The 20,741-nt window shown below is 33.8% G+C and overlaps 1 protein-coding gene across 3 annotated transcripts in view; it reads left to right on the forward strand.

The window, feature by feature from the left end:
- Positions 1 to 20,741, forward strand: part of DGKB (diacylglycerol kinase beta) — a 780,654-nt gene that overhangs the window by 439,117 nt on the left and 320,796 nt on the right. For all 3 annotated transcript variants that reach the window (XM_017889062.1, XM_017889064.1, XM_017889063.1), the window contains one exon: positions 6,236 to 6,300. In XM_017889062.1, the coding sequence (XP_017744551.1) occupies positions 6,236 to 6,300 (65 nt within the window). The remainder of the gene's footprint in view (positions 1 to 6,235; positions 6,301 to 20,741) is intronic.

A 20,741-nucleotide genomic window follows, 5' to 3' on the forward strand; every position in this document is an offset into this window, starting at 1 on the left:
TAAGTCTTTCTTTACAAAACAACCATTTTTACCTCTAGAGTTTTGCTGTTTGGTTGTTGTATGTTGACTTTGTGGAATTGACATGTATATAGACTTTGCTATGCCTGTTCTAATGTGCTCATATGCCTTTTTGCTAAGTTATAGATTCTAAACTGCATGTTAAATACAACAAATAATGCAAATTCGAAATAAGAGGATAAAAAAACATGGATTCAAGAAAGAATTGAAATATTATAGAATAATGTTTTTCTAAAAAAAAAAAAAAAAAACCCTACATGAACAGATGAAGTATAAGTTTCCCATGCCTGCTATAACCAAATTACCACAAACCCGTTGGCTTATAACAGGTGAGAAATGTATTGTCTCACAGTTCAAGAGGTGATAAATCCAAATTTAGTATCCCTGGACTAAAATCAAGGTGCTCCCAGGTTTATGTTCTCCCCAGAGGCGATGGGGAAGAAAACATTTCTTGCCACTCTTGGCTTCTGGTGGCTTTCAGCATTCTTTAAGTTGTAGCTGCACCACTCCAATGTTGGCCTTTATAGTTGCATCAACTCCTCCTGTCTAATCTCTGTCTCTGTCTCATAAGGAAATTGTGAAAGGAGTTAGGTCCCACCTGGATAATCTTCTCATCACAAAATTATTTATCATATTTTCAAAAACCTTTACCAATCTAAGGTAACATTTCAAGGTTCTAGAGATTAGGACCTGATATGTTTAGGGATCACAGTCATCCCACTGCTAACTGTCCTCTGGCCCCCAAAGATTCATGTCTGTGTGCAAAATACATTTACCTTATATTGATATCCCCAAATGTCTCAGTCCTTTACATCATCAACTTAAGTAGAAAATCTGATCTAAATATCTTCAGCTCCAAGTTCCAAAGCTTACCATGTAAATAATCTAAATCAGATATAGATGACACTTGGTATGATCCATCTTCAGGTAAAATATCTCTCCATGTATGGACATGTGAAAGTAGAAAACAAGTTATGTGCTTTCAAAATACAGTGGCAAAAAAAGCATAGTATGACAGTTGTACACATTCCTATTCCCGCAAAAAGGAAGTGCAATGTAGAGAAGAGAAGAGTCACTGGTTCCTATCAATATTAGTCATGAACTTGGTCACTTCTGTAAAAAAAAGTTACCAGGTTCCAGCTATTAGGATCTGATAACATTTTGGGGGGCACCATTGAGCCCACTGTAGATGAGGTAATAAAAAGCATAATTTATGAAGAGATAGAAAACTAATATATCAGAAAAAATAAGAAAACCAAAATGTTAATCTCTCCAACAAAAAAAAAAAAAAAAAAATGCCAGGCCAACAATTCACAGATGATTAAAGAGCAAATAATTCCCATGCATTATTAACTATTCTGCAGCATAAAGAAGAAAACCTTCTGGCTCTATTTATCAACCCAGCACTACAGATATCAATATCTGATACAATCTGCCTGGGAAATAATCCCACTTGTGGCTATTAATTGTAATTTTCTTTAAAAATATTAACAGGTAAAAATAGTACCTTATATAAATAGTATATTCAGGTAATGATTGTCAGGAGAGCACAGTACATTCAGGTAAAGATTGTCAGGAGAGCAAACATTGCTTTATTACAGATGGGAGATACAGAACCACAACCTCTTATCTAAAAGCTCAATCTAACAAAGCTTTGAAAACCCAAATTTGTATAGTTTCTTGGTGAGAACTATAACCTGAACTAAGCTGCTCTTTGTAGTATTACAAAGTGTAGTGTTTCTAGTGTAACTGTAATTACAGTTAGCTCTACCTCACATTGTTGATTTATCTTTCCTTGAGTCAATATTCATATGTACTAGTGCAGAAATATTTATGTGAAGTTAAGTATAGTGTGATATTCCTGACCCTTTTGAGTTTGTTAGATAATTTATCAAATATGAATGCATAACCCATAAAATTCTGAATACCAAAGCAAAAATTTCCTCATGTATTTCATCTTAAAGATTATGCAATTTATTTAATTAACCATCTCAATAAACCAAAGGAGAAGGTATTATGAGTCTCAAAATCATGAATATATTTCAATAATAGTAACAGCTAGCATTTATTTTCTTGCTTTCTATACACCAAACACAGTTTCAGTTATCTTCCAGGTATTAGAGCACTAGATCTTCAAAGCAAGGCAGATATTAAAATTATTCTTATTTTAATACAGGAAAATGACAATAATGAAAATCTAAGCAAACTTTTTGAGGTAAAATACTCAGTAACTTTTAGAGCTGGGTCTTGAACCCAGTCAATTTAATATACAGAGAAAAATGGACACAGACTTCAATGTGTAATCCACATATGAAGAAATATGAATGAACAAAAGCATAGGAAAAGATTGTTGTTACTGTATACCTTTGACAAAACTTATTGAAGTGTACACTTAAAATTGACAATTTTCTTGTATGCAATAACACTTCAAAAATATTAATGGAAATCTTTAATAAAATATTCAACAAATAGAGCACTGAAAACTTCAGCTTTTGACTTCGAGCTTTTGAAGACTTCTTTGGGAGCGCTGTAAAATGTTGAATTTTCTGAAGAAAGAAAAGTTTTTGCACCAGGTGATAGGGGAGATGTGGAATTTATGTCTCAAAACCAATGAGAACTAAGATTATATTCAACGAATAAAAACCCTAGAGGTATGCGGCAGATTTTAGTTGTGTGTACATTTTTAAAAGTTTCTAATTGCCTGAAAATGTGTATTCTAAAATTAGATTTTTGAATAACTCATTCTAATTGGATTACATTTATAGTTCCTAGTTTCGTACCAAATCGGAATAAGAATTGAAAGATAATTTAATGGTGGGCTGCAATGGGCCACAGTCATCAAAACCCAGGAACAATGTTACGTGACCAACATCTTGTAAGAATATGATTCTTTCGCGTGAGCGAGAAAGAGTCGTTTAACAGATAGTAAAAGGATAATATTGATGAACATATTTGGCTGTAGATAATATTCTTAACATATTTATAAAAACAATATATACTCCCTCCCCATCAGGCTCTGAGATCTCAACACATATAGAATAGTCTCTCAATTGAAAAGTTATGATCCATAGAAAATAATCAGCTTTTCAAATTAATATCATAAAATGCAGATTTGGAGATTTAGGGCAATTTTATTTAAAACATAAATAAGCCTATACAGAAAAGGAAAATACGTTTCAGAAAATACTAGTGACCAAGTATTGGAGACGGATATGGCTAATAAACTGATTATTTGATATACATATATTAGTATATACTGATATATGTAAATATAGCAAAAATGTTGCTAATTACTTTTTTACTGTTTGAATAGCACAGTGAGGTTTAAATTTGTTTTGCTTTAATAAAATTGATTTATTTTCATTTCTTAGATATGATTTTTTTAATTAAAAATAAAGCTATATAGGTTAAGGAAATAATAAAAGCAATTTGAGTCTGTAAAAATATATTTCAAAAATATGTAACTTAACCATGTTTAGCATTCTCTTTTAACTTTAAGAAAATACTTGTTTGTATATAAGATGTATGAAAATCCCAGCTATATAGAATACTGTTCCAATTGCTATAGAGAATGATATTAAATCTCCACCAAGGTACTTTGAAGGGATATCAGTATCCTCTTTTAAAGATAAGGAAGCTGTGATTCTCTTATAAGTACCGCGCGCTAACCGATTGCGCCACTGGAGCCACAGGAAGCTGTGATTCTCAATGAACAAATAATTTGTTTAAAGTCACAAGGCTTGGAAGTAGAAATTCTGAATTCAGAGTTTCTGCATTCTAGGAAGCGGAAGTAATGCTGATTTATTTCCGTTGTCTAAAAACTATAATGCATTCAGACAGAAATGGTAAAATTTATTTTAAAATGGCATTTTAGCTTTTTCTTATTTGGTATGTCTTTAGAGAACCTTTAGTGTCTCTTGAAAAATGGCTGCTGGATAATGTTGCAGATTTTGGCAGTACTCTATCAAACCCTTTGGGGTTATGCCAAAGGGACAGGGTCCCATGTGAATTGAGTCTGAATTCTCATCCAAATGAACACCTGCTGTCATTGTTCCTTATCAACCCTGTAGTCGGCAATGCCAGCTCTCTTTTTATGGTGGAACCTATTCAACACATGGAAAAGACCTACTAGTGTTTGACACTAAGTTTTATTTTTTCCCCTCTTAACTAAATGATCCATTGCCCAAGAATCTTGAAGATAGATAAGCTAATATTAGTTTTATCTTTGGCTATGCAGTCCTGTGTTTCTAGGAGTTTACCCGATTATAGTCAGTCTACTTAAATGGTCTTTTGCTATCTCTCCCCTCTCTTCTCCTCCTTCTTCTCTTCTTTCCTCTCTCCCTTTCTCTATTCTGTTTATGTTGCTTTGAAAAAGGAAGAAATTTGTTATTACAAAAATATACACTTGTAAAAAAAAAAAAAGCACTACACAATCTATTTTAAAAGTCTCAGTCTCCCCAACTTAGCAGAAACAAATAATTCAAGCAGAAGTAAATTCAATGATACTCTCCCTATGGGAAGCAATACTGATCATTAATTTTTAGTGTTAGATTCATATTCCTTTGCTTTTGTTTAAATAGTCTGCTGAATGTATGCATTTAATTGGAAGGTATTCCAAATTGATTTTGTACCAGATTACGGATAAAGTAAAAATAAATGCTTTTCAAAATTAATTAATTGATCATGCTACATATACCATAAATAGCCCAGTTCAGATGTTTTTCCTGTAATCTCATACCACAGTAAGACAACTTCATATTATAAAGTATAACATGTTTATGACATAATAGAATTAAATTTATAAAAAGGAACTCTGTGACTAGTTTGAGAGTTATCACTGGACCAATAAAAGTGAACCATCTTGATATTTGTACTTCCTAGCAAACCAGGAAGTTGGCCATGTATATATAGCAAAATAAGGTCTTAAATATTAAACCGTAGAGGGGGATTTTTGTAACCTTTATTATAAGCATTGTTTCTGTACACCTCTATCTATGTGTTTGGGTGATTTTCATTCATGGATTAATTCAATTACTTGACAAATTTTAGGGTATCAAATGTTTGTACAGAAAAAAATTACAATTAGCTCTATCCTGCAACTCTCTGCCATCTGCAGTGGGCATTGGTCCCTCTCCTTTTGTGCTTCATGCTTTGTTATGCATGAGTAAGCACATTAGCCTTTCATTTCATTCATTAGACTTTTAATCCTTGATTAGTGTTTTCAAGATTCTCTCAAATACACAACTTCTTTATTTCCTTGCGTTTGGTTTTCTTTTACTTTTATCTCCACTTTGAAACAAAATTAACAGTGAATGTCAACAATAGCCCTTTTCTATTGAGGTGACTGGTAAATATATTAGTTTCTCATTTGAGTGATTAATCATGTGTGGATGAAGAATGGGAAAATATCTCCACACTTGGAATAACAGAGATAATTGTTTAGAGTCAGTTGCAGCAGTCCGTGCTTGAAAAGCTTGGAAAGCAGTATTTCACCAGTCTCACACATTGAGTATGATTTCTATCTCATGAAAAAAAATCTGTATTTGCTAAAAGTAAGAAACATCCATTAGGGTCAGAACTGATGCACTTGGAGTCTCAGAGACAAATTGTATTTGTCACCAGTTCCCCAAAAATTTGCTCTTTGTTGTTGTTGTTTTTCTATTCAACGAGATATGCCAGAAAGTAACTTGTGGTACAAACTATTATTAATTACACATCAAGACAACCTAAGCAAATTCTGAAGTCAAGTATCACACTTATCTTTACTAGACATGCACCCTCACACTATCTTTTTACCCATAATTAATATCAAATAATTAGGAGCTTCTGTACTGATCATTTCTCCACTTACGCCATCCTACTAACTGTTGTTTAACAATATTTTTAATTACTATTTGACATTTACGCTTATATGTGCTATCTTCAACATATGTTGAACATGAGGTCAAAGCCGGTCATTAAAGGAGATATAGAAATTAAATAGCAATAAAGTCTTAGATGTAAATGTAACAAATAATCAATTGTGAAATTATTACATAAATCACTTCTGCATATAATTTATATGGATCACACATTTTTACCTAATTTCACATCATCTTCTTGGCAATAATATTGTAAAGAAAAGTTCATTTTATTTTTTTTTAATTTTAGTCTACATTTTCATGAGATAATAGGATCATAAACCATCCTGTTTTTGTTTTCTATTTTCTCCCCTTAGGATGCCTCCATTGCACACAGATTCCACATCATGAGAGAAAAACACCCAGAGAAATTCAACAGTAGGTAAGGCAACAAAAGAGATGAAATTATAGATATAGTTGCTGAATTTTGCCATAAAAAGATCACTAGATGATATAGAATATTTTATAATGTAGCGGCTTAATGAGGCTTTGTGTGTGTGTGTGTGTGTGTGTGTGTGTGTGTGTGTGTGTGTAAGTATTAAGATGATAGGATAAATGAATTAAATTTTTCTTAGGTTGTGATGAAACTATAATGAGGAATGCAATGGGTCATCTCTGTTTCATTTTCATGTACTGTAAAGAAAGATTTCAAGTAAAAGATGAAAATAATAGTTTTAAGACACACTGAAAGTTTGCATGACTTATATGAACAGCAATCAACCTTAATCCCAAGGAAAAACACAGGGTTTTGATTTGATAATGCTAAGTGTATATTACACAGGGATTATATATCTTTGGACTATCAGCTTCAAACTGGCCTAATCTAAATGCGAAAGAAATTATAGTAATATCAATGCCAATATAAATTAGTTTTAGAGACATTTCTTCAAGGGGAAAGCCTTGACGAACAAAATCACTTTCCTCATAAAAGCAATAGGCAAACATTTTTTATTCAAAAATGTAGACATTGTCCTTCACAGTTACTCAGGGAAATAGGGAAAGCCTTGGTTCCATATCTTCCCCATTTCTAGAAGGAAATATGGCTCTCTCCACCTCACTCCCCTAGAAAAGTGGGACAGAAGAAGTGAATTATCTTTTGCTTCAATTATTTATACTCATTTCCACTCTATTCAGCTCACAAAGTCAAAACCATAATTAGCATTTCTGTATAGATATTTAAGTGACTTTATCTATTGACATTCAAAGTCAGGGACTTTATTGTCTCCGCATTTGGCTTACATCTTGCCATAAATGTTACAGACCATTTATTATATACCAGCCCCTGGACATTCTTACATTTATTTCAATTTTGTCACTCATGAGTACATTGATGTAATCTTCTCTCATGTGGGTTCACAATAAATAAATGCTGTTGAAAACTATTACAAAATTGTTTTATAGTTTTCTAAATATTAAAATTGAGTGGAGTAATTTATGCATAAATCATCACAGCAAATGTTTCATGATTAGTGAGTTTGTATCTAATTTTTCATTAAATTTACTTATTAAGGTATTTTTAGTAGGCCAGGCACAGTGGCTCACGCCTGTAATCCCAGCACTTTGGGAGGCCAAGGAGGGCAGATCATGAGGTCGGGAGTTTGAGACCAGCAGCCTGACCAACATGGAGAAACCCTGTCTCTACTAAAATACAAAATTAGGGTGTGGTGGCAGGTGCCTGTAACCCAAGCTTCTTAAGAGGCTGAGGCAGGAGAGTCGTTTGAACCCAGGAGGCAGAGGTTGCAGTGAGCCGAGATTGTGCCATTGCACTCCACTCTGCGCAACAGAGCGAGACTCTGCCTCAAAAAAAAAAAAAAAAAAAANCTTATTAAGGTATTTTTAGTAGGCCAGGCACAGTGGCTCACGCCTGTAATCCCAGCACTTTGGGAGGCCAAGGAGGGCAGATCATGAGGTCGGGAGTTTGAGACCAGCAGCCTGACCAACATGGAGAAACCCTGTCTCTACTAAAAATACAAAAATTAGGGTGTGGTGGCAGGTGCCTGTAACCCAAGCTTCTTAAGAGGCTGAGGCAGGAGAGTCGTTTGAACCCAGGAGGCAGAGGTTGCAGTGAGCCGAGATTGTGCCATTGCACTCCACTCTGCGCAACAGAGCGAGACTCTGCCTCAAAAAAAAAAAAAAAAAAAACGTTTTAGTAACTAAAACATAATCTAATACCTATGTTAAGTATTGCCTTGATTTGTTTTTTACCCTACAAATAAATCATGACCTTATGATTTGCTTTTTTCCTCACAGTTCAGAAAACTATACTTTTTATTATAAAGAAAATGAAAAAATCATGTATGGATATATATATGTACATGTATTTTCAGAATAATTCACACAAATTTTATAACTCTGGTTCCTTCTGGAGAGGGGAGCAAAGTGGTTGTGGTGACAAATGTATTTTTCTTTATTGTACTGTCTGAATTTTGCTCCAGGTGCATTTCAAAATTAAATCAAAGTAATCTAATTAAAATTTTGCACCTATCAGTTGTCTTTGTACCTAGAATAGACATTTTTATTTTACAAGATTTAGTTTCAGTTCATGAAACACATATAAAAATACATTGACATAACAGTCAAAGTATATGTACTGTATAGATTTCAGCACTTGATTATATACCTGGAATATCCTGGAAATGAATATAGCTATTGATGTATCCAAAACATATTATGAGATAGAGTAGCCTATGCTTTCCCATGTCATTCTACAAAGCATTAATATTTATATTCATATATATTATTTGTTTTGTTTATAAAAATGTGTATATTCATATATTAAAATAGATTTCAAGCAAAAAATCAAAAGTTGTGTTTGGATAATAACACATGGAGTGTGCCTCTTAGAGAGTTTAACATAAAAAAGTTCATTAAAGGCTCTAAGAAATATACCAAGAAAATAAGTGTTCGCAATTTATAAGGCATTACTGTCCTAAACTTATTGAGGAGAGAGGGAAAGAGAGAGAAAAAGAGAGCCACAGCAACAGGAAAAGGAGACAATTGTAGTGGCATGGTGAGAGGGCAGGGGAGAATTGAATGTATGGAGAGGTATACCAATATATTTATGTGCTAATCAAATTTGACAACCTATATGTAGGAATACCAATATTTATTACCCTCTTTCAAGTGGCAGAGGTTAATGAATTTCTTTCTGCAGAATAATTTTTAAGTCTTTGTAATAATAAAGACTTCTATAATTCACATATCGATTTAATTTTTTATTATTAATAGCTCTACTAATTTGTGACATTCCTCACTGCTTAGTATGTGATTAGATGCCATTTACAACAATGTGTTTGTAAACTTCAATGTTTTTTATAAGACATAAAGCTAACTTTATTAAAACTTCTTTGCAAATTTGAGTCATGAATGAATCTTGCTTATAAATAGCTTATAGGGACTCTTTGCTAGAGATCGTAACACAAAAAATGCCCTCTAAAATGACACAAAGTCACAGGTTTCTATTGTGAGTTCAAGAACTGGGTATAGAGTAGATGTTCAATGTATTATTGGCCAAATATTTTTTAAGGTAATAGTCAGCCACAGAATTCCATATATTACCAAGTCAATTAGGCATGTATGTTTCAATCTATACATTTGCAGATTAAGTCTACACTTACCATTTGAAGCATTTAGGCAATTCCCTAAACCATAATGTGATATATTCAGGATATTAACATTTTCTGATGAATTTCTGTGAGGAAGACATATTGTACACAAGCAATTTTGTACCTACAATGGCAGATAGTTCAGATTTCAACATTGCGACAAGTTCAGCCATAGCACACTTTCATATTTTCAGGAATTTGCAAATGGATTTTTTTAAGTACTCCTAATAATGGTATTTCAGATCAGATCTCTTGTCACAATAAATCACTTCCATTAATATTATCCTCCAGCATGCTCACCTTGAAATTCATTTATATTTTAAAGAACATGATGTTTCTAACATTATCTTAAGGAAATTAATTACCAAAATATATAGTTCTGTTCTCTATGCTTCTTATGACAGAAATTGAAAGAACTGGGAAAGGTAATGATTTTTCCGGTGCTTAAGAGAGTGCTAGTTGAAAGGTTTATATCATATTCTTTCCAAATTTCTATATAAATCTGAGTTAACTGTTAAAACAAAGTATGCTATTTAACTTTCTAAACTTTAAGATATTCTTCCGTCAAACTGAATTTGAATAAAACTTCCAGTCCTTTAGACTCAAGGAAAAAGAAAATTAAATATTTATGCTACTAGAATTTTAAACTATTTATTACATAATATTGGTATTTAAAATATTTATATAAATTGACAATTAGTATTCACAAACATATTTCCATTCATAATACACACACATAATACTTCTCATGGTGCTATTTAGATAGATGACTTTAAATACTTCCTTTTTTGAAAAAAAAGATATTGTAATTGTTTATTACCACACTAAAATAAGCAACATTAAAAAGGGCAATTATCAAGGCATCTAATGATTTTAGACAAACATGCAAAGCACTGTGGAATTCCATGTATAAAACTATGTAACACTGAAAAGGACTTCCAAGTGATATGCAAAATAGAACCAGTTATAGGAAAAGTATTGGTGGTATATTAGTCTGTTTTCACACTGCTGATAAGGACATACCTGAGACTGGACAATTTACAAAAGAAAAGTTTGTTGGACTTACAGTTCCACGTGGCTGAGAAGTCCTTACAGTCATGGCGGAAGGCAAGGAGGAGAAAGTCACATCTTATGTGGATGGCAGCAGGCAAAGAGGGAGACAGCTTGTGCAGGGAAACTCCCCCTTGTAGAACCATCAGACATCATGAGACTTATTCACTATCATAAAAACAGCAAGGGAAAGACTTGCCCCTATGATTCAGTTACCACCCACCGGGTCCCTCCCTCCACACATAGAAATTCAAGATGAGATTCTAGTGGGAACATAGCCAAACCATATCATTCTGCCCATAGCCCTTCCCAAATCTCATGTCCTCACATTTCAAAACCAATCATGCCTTCCCAACAGTCCCCCAAAGTCTTAATTCATTTCAACATTAACTCAAAACTCCACAGTTCAAAGTCTCATTCGAGACAAGGCAAGTCCCTTTTGCCTATGAGCCTATAAAATCAAAAGCAAGTTAGTTACTTCCTAGATACAATGGGAGTACAGACATTGGGTAAATACGCCATTCCAAACGGGAGACATTGGCCAAAACAAAGGGGCTACACGCCCCACATAAGTGCAAAATCCAGCAGGGCAGTCCAATCTTAAAGCCCCAAAATGATCTCCTTTTGACTCTATGTCTCACATCCAGGTCATGCTGATGCAAGAGGTAGACTTCCATAACCTTGAGCAGCTCTGCCCCTGTGGCTTTGCAGGGTATAGCCCCCCATCCTGGCTGCTTTCATGGACTGGCATTGAGTGTCTGAGGCTTTTCCAGGTGCATGGTGCAAGCTGCTGGTGGATCTATCATTCTGGGGTCTAGAGGATAGTGGCCCTCTTCTCACAGCTCCACTAGGTGGTGCCCGAGTAGGGATGCTTTGTGGGGGTTCTGACCCCACATTTCCATTCCTCACTGCCCTAGCAGAGTTTCTCTGTAAGAGTCCTGCCCCCGCAGCAAACTGCTGCCTGCCCCTGCAGCAAACTGCTGCCAGGTGTTTCCATACATACTTTGAAATCTAGGCAGAGGTTTCCAAACCCCAATTCTTTACTTCTGTGCACTCTTAGGCTTGGGAGCTGCCGAGGCTTGAGGCTTGCACCCTCTGAAGCTATGGTTTGAGCTCTATGTTGGTCCCTTTCAGCCAAGGATGGAGCAGCTGGGACACAGGACACCAAGTCCCTTGGCTGCACACAGCATGGGGACCCTGGGCTTGGCCCACAAAACCATTTTTTCCTCTTATGCCTCTGGGCCAATGATGGGAGGGCCTACCGCAAAGGTCTCTGACATGCCCTGGAAACATTTTTCCCCATCGTCTTGGGGATTAACATTTGACTCCTCATTACTTATGCAAATTTCTGCAACCTGCTTGAATTTCTCCTCAGAAAATAGGATTTTCTTTTCTATTGCATTGTCAGGCTGCAAATATTCCAAACTTTTATGTTCTACTTCCCTTATAAAACGGAATGCCTTTAACAGCACCCAAGTCATTTCTTGAATGGTTTGCTGCTTAGAAATTTCTTCCACCAGATACCCTAAATCATCTCTCTTGAGTTCAAAGTTGCACAAATCTCTAGGGCAGGGGCAAAATGCCACCAGTCTCTTTGCTAAAACATAATAAGTCACCTTTGCTCCAGTTCCCAACCTGTTCCTCATCTCCATCTGAGACCACCTTATCCTGGATGTCATTGTTCATATCATTATCAGCATTTTGGTCAAAGCCATTCAACAAGTCTCTAGATTGCTCCAAACTTTCCCTCATTTTCCTGTCTTCTTTTGAGTCCTCCAAACTGTTCCAACCTCTGCCTGTTACCCAGTTCCAAAGTTGCAGTCACATATTTGGGTATCTTTTCAGCAGTGCCCCATTCTACTGGTACCAATTTATTGCATTAGTCCATTTTCATGCTGCTGATAGACATATTAGAGACTGGACAACTTACAAAAGAAAGGTTTATTGGACTTACAGTTCCACATGGCTAGGAAGGCCTCACAATCATGGTGGAAGGCAAGGAGGAATGAGTCACATCGTACGTGGATGGTGGCAGGCAATGAGAGAGCTAGCTTGTGCAGGGAAACTCCTCCTTACAGAACTGTCTGATCTTGTGAGACTTATTCATTATCGTAAGAACAGCATAGGAAAGACCTGCCTCTGTGATTCAGTTACCTCCCACTGGGTCCCTCACGCAACATGTGGAAATTCAAGATGAGATTTGGTGGGGAAATAGCCAAACCATATCAGATGGTCTTACAAAGATTTCTTAAAATTGTAGTCAGAGCATGATTTTGATGATTCAATTCAAATTCTTAATGTATAACACCTAAAACCATTTTACTAGAATAAACTAAAAGAAATTAGCTAGTAAGCACTCATGGCCAGTGATCACAATAATACTGTTTAAGTCCACTCAGCTTGTTTAAAAGTATCTGGTCTCTAATTTTTGGAATGAAACAAAGATAGTTTCTCAGCCCCCTGGTCAGAAGTATGTGATTTATTTCTGTTCTACTTTCTGCTTTTTCTCTCTTGGGCCTTAGTAACTACACAGTTTGTGGAACATACTATATACTCAATAGATATTTATTCTTTAAGTTATTTACTATTTCACGGTATATTTATCTTCTATACATTTTTTATATATCTTACTGTCTTTACAGTTTATGCTTTTATAGTGCAAAAAATGCAATAAAGACTGAACTGTGATATGTAGAGTGAGTCTTGATTCTACATAACTCTTATTTCAGGTATTAATACCTTTTAGTTTTCTCAGCCTTTATGTACCTAATCTTCAAGAACCAGCAATGCAAAACAAACAAAAATTCTTCAACATAAATCCTTGAGCATTGTGTCTAACAAATAAATAATACGAGATTATTCATAGATTAGTTTGTGCTTATTATCAATTTATAAGTCAGCAGTATGCAATTTTCAACTTATTATTCTTTATCTGTTGATGGTATTGAACTGAAGACTAAATATAAAATATCACTCTCCTTATACATATATGTATGCTTATATATGGGTGTGTATATATATGTGTGTATATATATATGTACACACACACATACACACACCATTATATATGGAAAATTATCATTTCTAAGAATAGAAAAAATCAAACTTGTCTATTTTTTTAACTTTCTATTTTGCTATAGAGACAAAGAAAAGCCCACAGACTAGAGTAATAGAACACAAAATTGCCATTTGTTATCCAGAGATAAAAAAATTCCATTAAAGTTCTAGAATATAATGAGAAATTAAAAATAAAATATTTCAGTAGTGACAGAAAACTGCTATATTAAAGCCAAACATTTTACTTACCATGTAAAGTGCCATTGAGAAATTATTTCTGTGAATTCAACAAAATAATTTTGAAGTTCCAGAGCAATTCAAATTGCCTTACATTATGATGGTATATTTTGTTGATGTATTCATATTTATAATTTTCTTGAACTTCTGTAAGAATTTTTAATGTACAAATGATAAAAGCCAATTGAAAACTGGCATCCAATGGATTTCATGATATATTCTCTTATGTGTATATCTTACATATATTTTTGAGTCAAATGTGACATAGCAAATAGAATATAGAAGATATTTGTATTCATTTGCCTCTGAAGGCTTTTAACATGTATCTTTGTAGAATCATATTTGTAGGAATTCACATTTTCTTTCACTTTAAACTTTTAGGAATTAAACTGTTATTTCAGGAGTACAATTGATGTTTAAATTACTGACATTCACGATCTATTAAAAACAGTGAAAGTAAAGAAAGGATGAAGTCTATCACAGTGTCATCATTCAGGTATTTGACTTCACTTTCTCCTCAGTCAAGACAACTTCATTAATGTAGACTGATTTTTTTTCATTTAAAAATGTAAATTATTATCATGTTTTAAGGCACACTTCTACCTATGTGTATGTCACTATCTTTTATAAGCCAACTAGGTGAACAGTACTACTGAAATTAAAAGTTAAATGTTTGTCATTTTTAGTGTTCTGAATAAAATCAGTTTTGTTAGAAATAGTGGTGTCGTGCAGGGACCTTTTGAAGAGAATCATATCTTCATGAGAGTTTCATGTGCTGAAGCACTTTTATGTCTTTAGTTTCTGTGTACTAGAACGAATTGGTGTGTTTTTAAATAAAAAACATACTCATTTTTCATTCTAACTTAGAATACTTCACTATATCATTTAAATGAAATTTTCAAAATTTGTGTGTGTAAGCATTATCATGAGGCCAGTTTTTCCATATGACTAAATTATGGGTTGCCCATGAATCATATGGTGTACAGATAAATAAATAGGTAAACATATAGATGTATATATGTGTATACATATATGTATTTGTGATGCCTAGATTTATATATTTATATACATATATATTTGCTAAGAGTTTTCATTTTATCATATTTATATAAATCTCATAATTATGTGTGCTCTTCTATGTGTGTATTTGTAATGTAAAGCTTTTACAATAATGTACGATGCTCCTCAATTCATATATTTTTATTTGTATGTTGAGACTTGTTTAAATCCTTTGTTGGATCTGAGCAGGTAGAAATGAGAATGGTAAAATGAGTCAGAACTGTATGTGTTCTTATGCAGGGGGTTTCCATTCACCTGAAGCTTCCTGCATCATTTCTTGGCACCATTAATAACACCAGAACACTTACTTCTGTATCCAGGCTGTTTAAAATCATGTTTGTAAGACGGCTCTTTGGAATAGAGTGAGTGAGGACTGGAGGATGAATAAAGAAGAGAGTTAGTAACTTTTCTCCCTTCTTTTTTTGCCCCTCACTCCCTTTCTTCTTTCACACCAAATTTTTTATTCTCCTGTTCATTTTTTACTTTTGCCACTGCAGTGAAGTAATGAAAAACATTAATGAAATTTCTGAGGCTTGGATAAAATACTGCTTATCTGCTATTGATTTGGTTATTTTTCTGCAAACATTTACTAAGGAGCCCTGTTTATGTGATGGACATTCAGCTAAAGGCTAGATTTTTAGAATCTAAGGCAAATGAAAAAATGGAACTTGGGATTACAGAGAGCTTAGATAATCATAAGTTCTGCAGAAGAATATAAACCAGAGAAAAATTACACTTTGTAACTGTACAGAGGGAATATATTTCCTGGGGCTCCCAAATTAACATGACCATTGAGCTCTAACAGATATATGCTGAAGAAAGGGTTGATTGTATATTCTCTAATTTAAATAAAACAGAAATATTTATTTTTAGTTTCTGTTTGCAAGACACTTACATTTTATTATTATCATTTCCATGCAAATATTTTAAATATTTTCCCCTTGATTTTGCCTTTCTATTCCTAGGGTTCGTACTATTACTTTACATGAATTTGCATGTGGTCTATGCAAAAATTTTATATACACACACATACAAATACTTCCAGGATAACAAATAAAGAAACAAGATTTGTAAAGTAACAGTAATTAATTCAGAGATGTCCACAAGATTACAAAAATAATTCAAGTTTAAGTATCATCTTATAGGGAAGAGTATTAAACAGTAAAAAACCACTTTTAGAAAAAATTTCTACTCATTACTGTAGCTTGTATGGCTACATGCAAACTTTCAGGAAGTATTCGTTAAATTAAAACACAAAGACAATTATTTATTGTTCCTTATAAGCTGACAACAATATATATATATGTAATAGATATATAACATAGATAATATTTTGTGTATATATATATATAATTTTATTTAGTCCATAATAAGTAAACTATCAATTTAGTTTAAAGGGAAGAAACTGCAGATAAGCTTGGACAACAGTTAAATCTATTATTTCCAAAAACCCTATCCTCAATTTATATAGTTATGGTGAAAACACTGAAGCTTCTGTTCCCTTGTGTTCAGCCTGACACCTAGGTTAGGATCAGCCTCTCCAACTGCAACAAAATTCAATTGTGTTCTGGAGACAGAAGGGATCCTCTAAACTAATTAGACAATGGATAGTCTACTTTTGGGAATAAACCTGTGACCTTAACCCATATCAATGATAGAATTTTCTTCCCCTTTGATGTTCATAGATAGCCGATAGATCTGCATTTGGAATTGACTAGAGTTCAATTGCTATTTTGTTAGTATAAGTAAAATCAGTGCCATATAATTTAGTTAATTTGATATGAAATTTAAATACTTACTTTCTAGTATCTAGATGTGTTAGGATTCATTCTATCCACAATATAATAAAAATGCTTTTTGGTTCTTCTGGAATAGAATCAATTGATTCTTGGTGGAAATTATCCCAGGGAACAATTTTGAGGACCCTCATTGTAACACTTCTTTAGAGGACATATTAAGTAGAAAGTAAGCCTGGCTACAAAGAGGTTAATCACCTCATTATAAGGTAATCTTACCTAGAAAGTAATCCTCTGGCATGACTAATTGGAACTAATTAGACCCTCTGCGTTGCTTCTCCCTCCACATAAGCATTAGTTACTCATGCATTTCTTTTGGAATACATGTAGTTATGTGAACACGTTCAACATTATTTTCTGACTGAACAAAGTTAATTCTACAATATTAACCTTGAATGTCTGATTTATTTTTAAAAAATGGTTCACTCACAAACATTGCTCTTTGAAGAGAAAAATAACATTCTCACATATGCAGCATTTTGAAATTTGTTTTTTCTGCATTAACAATGTTTTCATATTGGGATATGTAAACCCATGGTTCCCAAACTTCAGTCAGCATAATAATTATATCATATAGAATTAAAATATATATGTTATGTTTTGTATAAGTATATATATGTACATATATTTGTCTATGTTACTTATATTTTATATTTTTTGTTAAAGAACATAAGTTGTATTTATTTATGATGTACAATAGGATTCTTTGATATTTGTATACATTGTGGAATGGCTAAGTCAAGATACTTCACGCATGCATCAACTCATATACTTTTGTGGAATTAACACTTGAAATCACTTTTAGAAAATTTCCAGCAATTTTATATAAATAATATAGTTAATAATTGTATAAATTAGTATTTATGTAATAAAATACTTAAAATAGTAATAAAATAATTATATAATAAATGTATTTATGACAATTAGCTTATATAAATATATAATAGTTATATACATAACATATAAAAACTCATAAGTATAAATATGGTATATGTTTATACAACTTTCTGTCCTTTTTATGCTTTGATTTAATTGGTTCAAGGGGTAGTCCAGAAATTTTCATTTTTGACCGTGTCCCCAAGAAACTCTGATGGACGTAGTCCAAGAACTGTGCTTTGACAAGCACAGCTCCACATCACTCTCTAGATAGGAACTTTGGTAGCTTGACTGGTCAAATAAGAGACAGTGAGTGCAAGTCATCAGGCTGAATTCATCTAGCCTCTCTATGTAAACACCATCCTTAGTAATGTTGCTATTTATTTATTTATTTATTTATTTTGAGACAAGTCTCGCTCTGTCACCAGGCTGGAGTGCAGTGGTGTGATCTCTGCTCACTGCAACCTCTGCCTCCCAGGTTCAAGTGATTCTACTGCCTCAGCCTCCTAAGTAGCTGGGACTACAGATGTGCACCACCACATCCAGCTAATTTTTGTATTTTTAACAAAGACAGGGTTTCACCATGTTGGCCAGGATGGTGTCGATCTCTTGACCTCGTGATCCACCTGCCTTGGCCTCCCAAAGTGCTGGGATTACAGGCGTGAGCCACTACGCCTGGCCTTAATGTTGCTATTTTAAGTATGGTCCAAAGCTCTGTTGATCAAAGCTTGTTGAATGCTCCTAGGCACTCAATCAGAACTTGTTCATATTTTTCAATGAAAGATAAGACCAGTTTGATTACCTCATTCCTGTTTCATCGTCACCGAACCACTGACAACTCCTGCCTTATTTAACCTTTTTTATGTTTATGATCCCTGAAAGTAGATGTGTAACTGAAATGTTTAGGTTTTATATGATAATTACCCCTCCCAGTTGATGGCTCATTTCTGTTCCTCGGCCAGCTTGTGTGCACATGCAAACATCTACTTCCAACTCATGCAAATCCCATGGATGATGCATCACAGAAAGTCTCAGTATTTGTGGTGTACACCAGCAGCTAGGAGTAAGGCTCACGCTACATATATCATATGTGAGCAAGTGTGACCTATGGGCCATACTTCACTATGAAGAATTAAGACAACACTAATACGTAGGGGATCTTATTGGAGAGTCATGCTTGGGTCTCCTCAATTTATCTCTTCTTTCCCCCAGATATTTATAATGTGCTAGTTAGGGTTCCCTGGCTTCGAGCAGTGGCTCTTCCACCTCCTAGCTGTGTGACTTTAGGAAAATTGCTCCTCTCTCCATGCCCCAGTTTTCTAATCAGTATAATGAGGATTGATATTAATGGCATCAACCTGAGAGGTGTGTTGCAAAAATAAATTAACATTGGATGAAGAACATTTTAACTGTGTCTACCAAATACTGTGTTCCCTCAAATACTAGCAGTTATGATTGATCATCTTATCACTTATTGCCTCCAAGTCCCACCATCTGGCATTTCCTTGTATTCATTCTATACCTATTCCCAGGACATTCTGACTCTCTTTCAAACTTTCCTCATTTTGCCTTGATTGTTCTTTGAAAGTCTGAATTCGTCACCAGGATCATACCTGCAGATTCTTGTTTTCTTTTCATTATTTTGTGTAGCTTGAGAAATTATTATAGTTCTATAATGTGAAACTATTTGGAGAATGAACAATGTTAATATGAAATATCCTCTCTGCTCTTGAAAAGCCTTTGGGCCTACAGGGAAGACAAAAGTCAAACATGTAATCACAATAAAATATGGTAAAGACTATCAGTGAGGTAAATGCAAAATTGAGTACAATATGCTACTGGGAGGAGGTGCCCCTTTCTGTGTGAGGACTGGAGAAGACATCCCCAAAAAGTATTCTTCTCATACCCATGTCCAATGCCCACAGCATCTTCACCAAGTTTTTCTACTGGGAGTCACCCATGTCGCTGTTACTCATATCATGACTTAATGACCCAGCCACTCTTAAAGGCAAGAGCTCAGGAAAATGTGATCTCTGGGTGGGGGGGTGGCGGTGTCATGTGCTCACATAAAGTCTGAGAGGTTCTTGTGCACACAGAAAGAAAGAAAATGAATACCAGGGGTCAAAAGCACTCTCGGCCAAAATCTTCATATATTTAAAATTGAGTTGGACTTTGCAAAGGCTAGGTTTTGCAATTCATTTCTCAGCTTTAAGGTAGTCACTTAAATTGAATTTCTATGATCCTCATCTGCTACTGAAACTTCTTAATGATATGATAAAAATACTAACAAGTACAAGGAGAAATCCCGATGTAACAAAACCATTTGCTGCGCAAGCAAGCATCTCTACATTTATATACTTTTTAAGAATAAAGCTTTACATGTACATTTATGTCTACGCAGAACACACACCACTTATGTACTCTTCTTATTTACTGATAAGTTTATTAGTCACTGTGATGGCATAATTTGTTTGATTTTTAATATATAGACACAGTTTGTTCTTTATACATACTCTTTTAATTTTTTGGTTTACTTATTTTTCATCTTATTCTTACTAACTTTGTTTTATTTAATTAATTTTGCTTTAATCTTTACGGCATATTTAAATTACAAAAGTCATTTGGAACTTTGGCAATAATTTCTAAAATACCAGAAAGTTTCATTTACTGTGATTCATGTAGTTTGCAAATTTAGGAATATAAAATTCATATATGTTCAAATGCAATTACTTTAATTATTTTGGCTGTTTTACCTTTCAACCTGGATGCTTTAGCCTGTTTTCTACTCACCTAATGATCAAAATTATTTTCAAATATATCTAAAGTAATTTAAAGTATCATATGACATACAGAAAAGAACACAAAGTTAAAAAAAAAAAAGAAAAAATAAGCTCTATTGTTTTTCCCAGATCTATAGATCTTACTTCTGTTTATCAGGGGGGAAAAAAAGCTTGGTTACCATGAAAACTTAAGCTAATATCATTAATCATTAGTCCCAATCTTATTTTTATTCTCAATTATTATAGCCTGATAAACAGTTGTAAATATAATAGTTATGTGTCCTTGTGCCAATAGAGAAAATAAAACTCATCATTTATATTTCTTTTTTTTTTTTTTTTTTTTTTTTCTCCTTAAAATTTTTT

The sequence above is a fragment of the Rhinopithecus bieti genome, unplaced genomic scaffold (genome assembly GCF_001698545.2).
Source record: "Rhinopithecus bieti isolate Rb0 unplaced genomic scaffold, ASM169854v2 scaffold_16834, whole genome shotgun sequence".
In the NCBI taxonomy this organism is placed as follows: domain Eukaryota; kingdom Metazoa; phylum Chordata; class Mammalia; order Primates; family Cercopithecidae; genus Rhinopithecus; species Rhinopithecus bieti.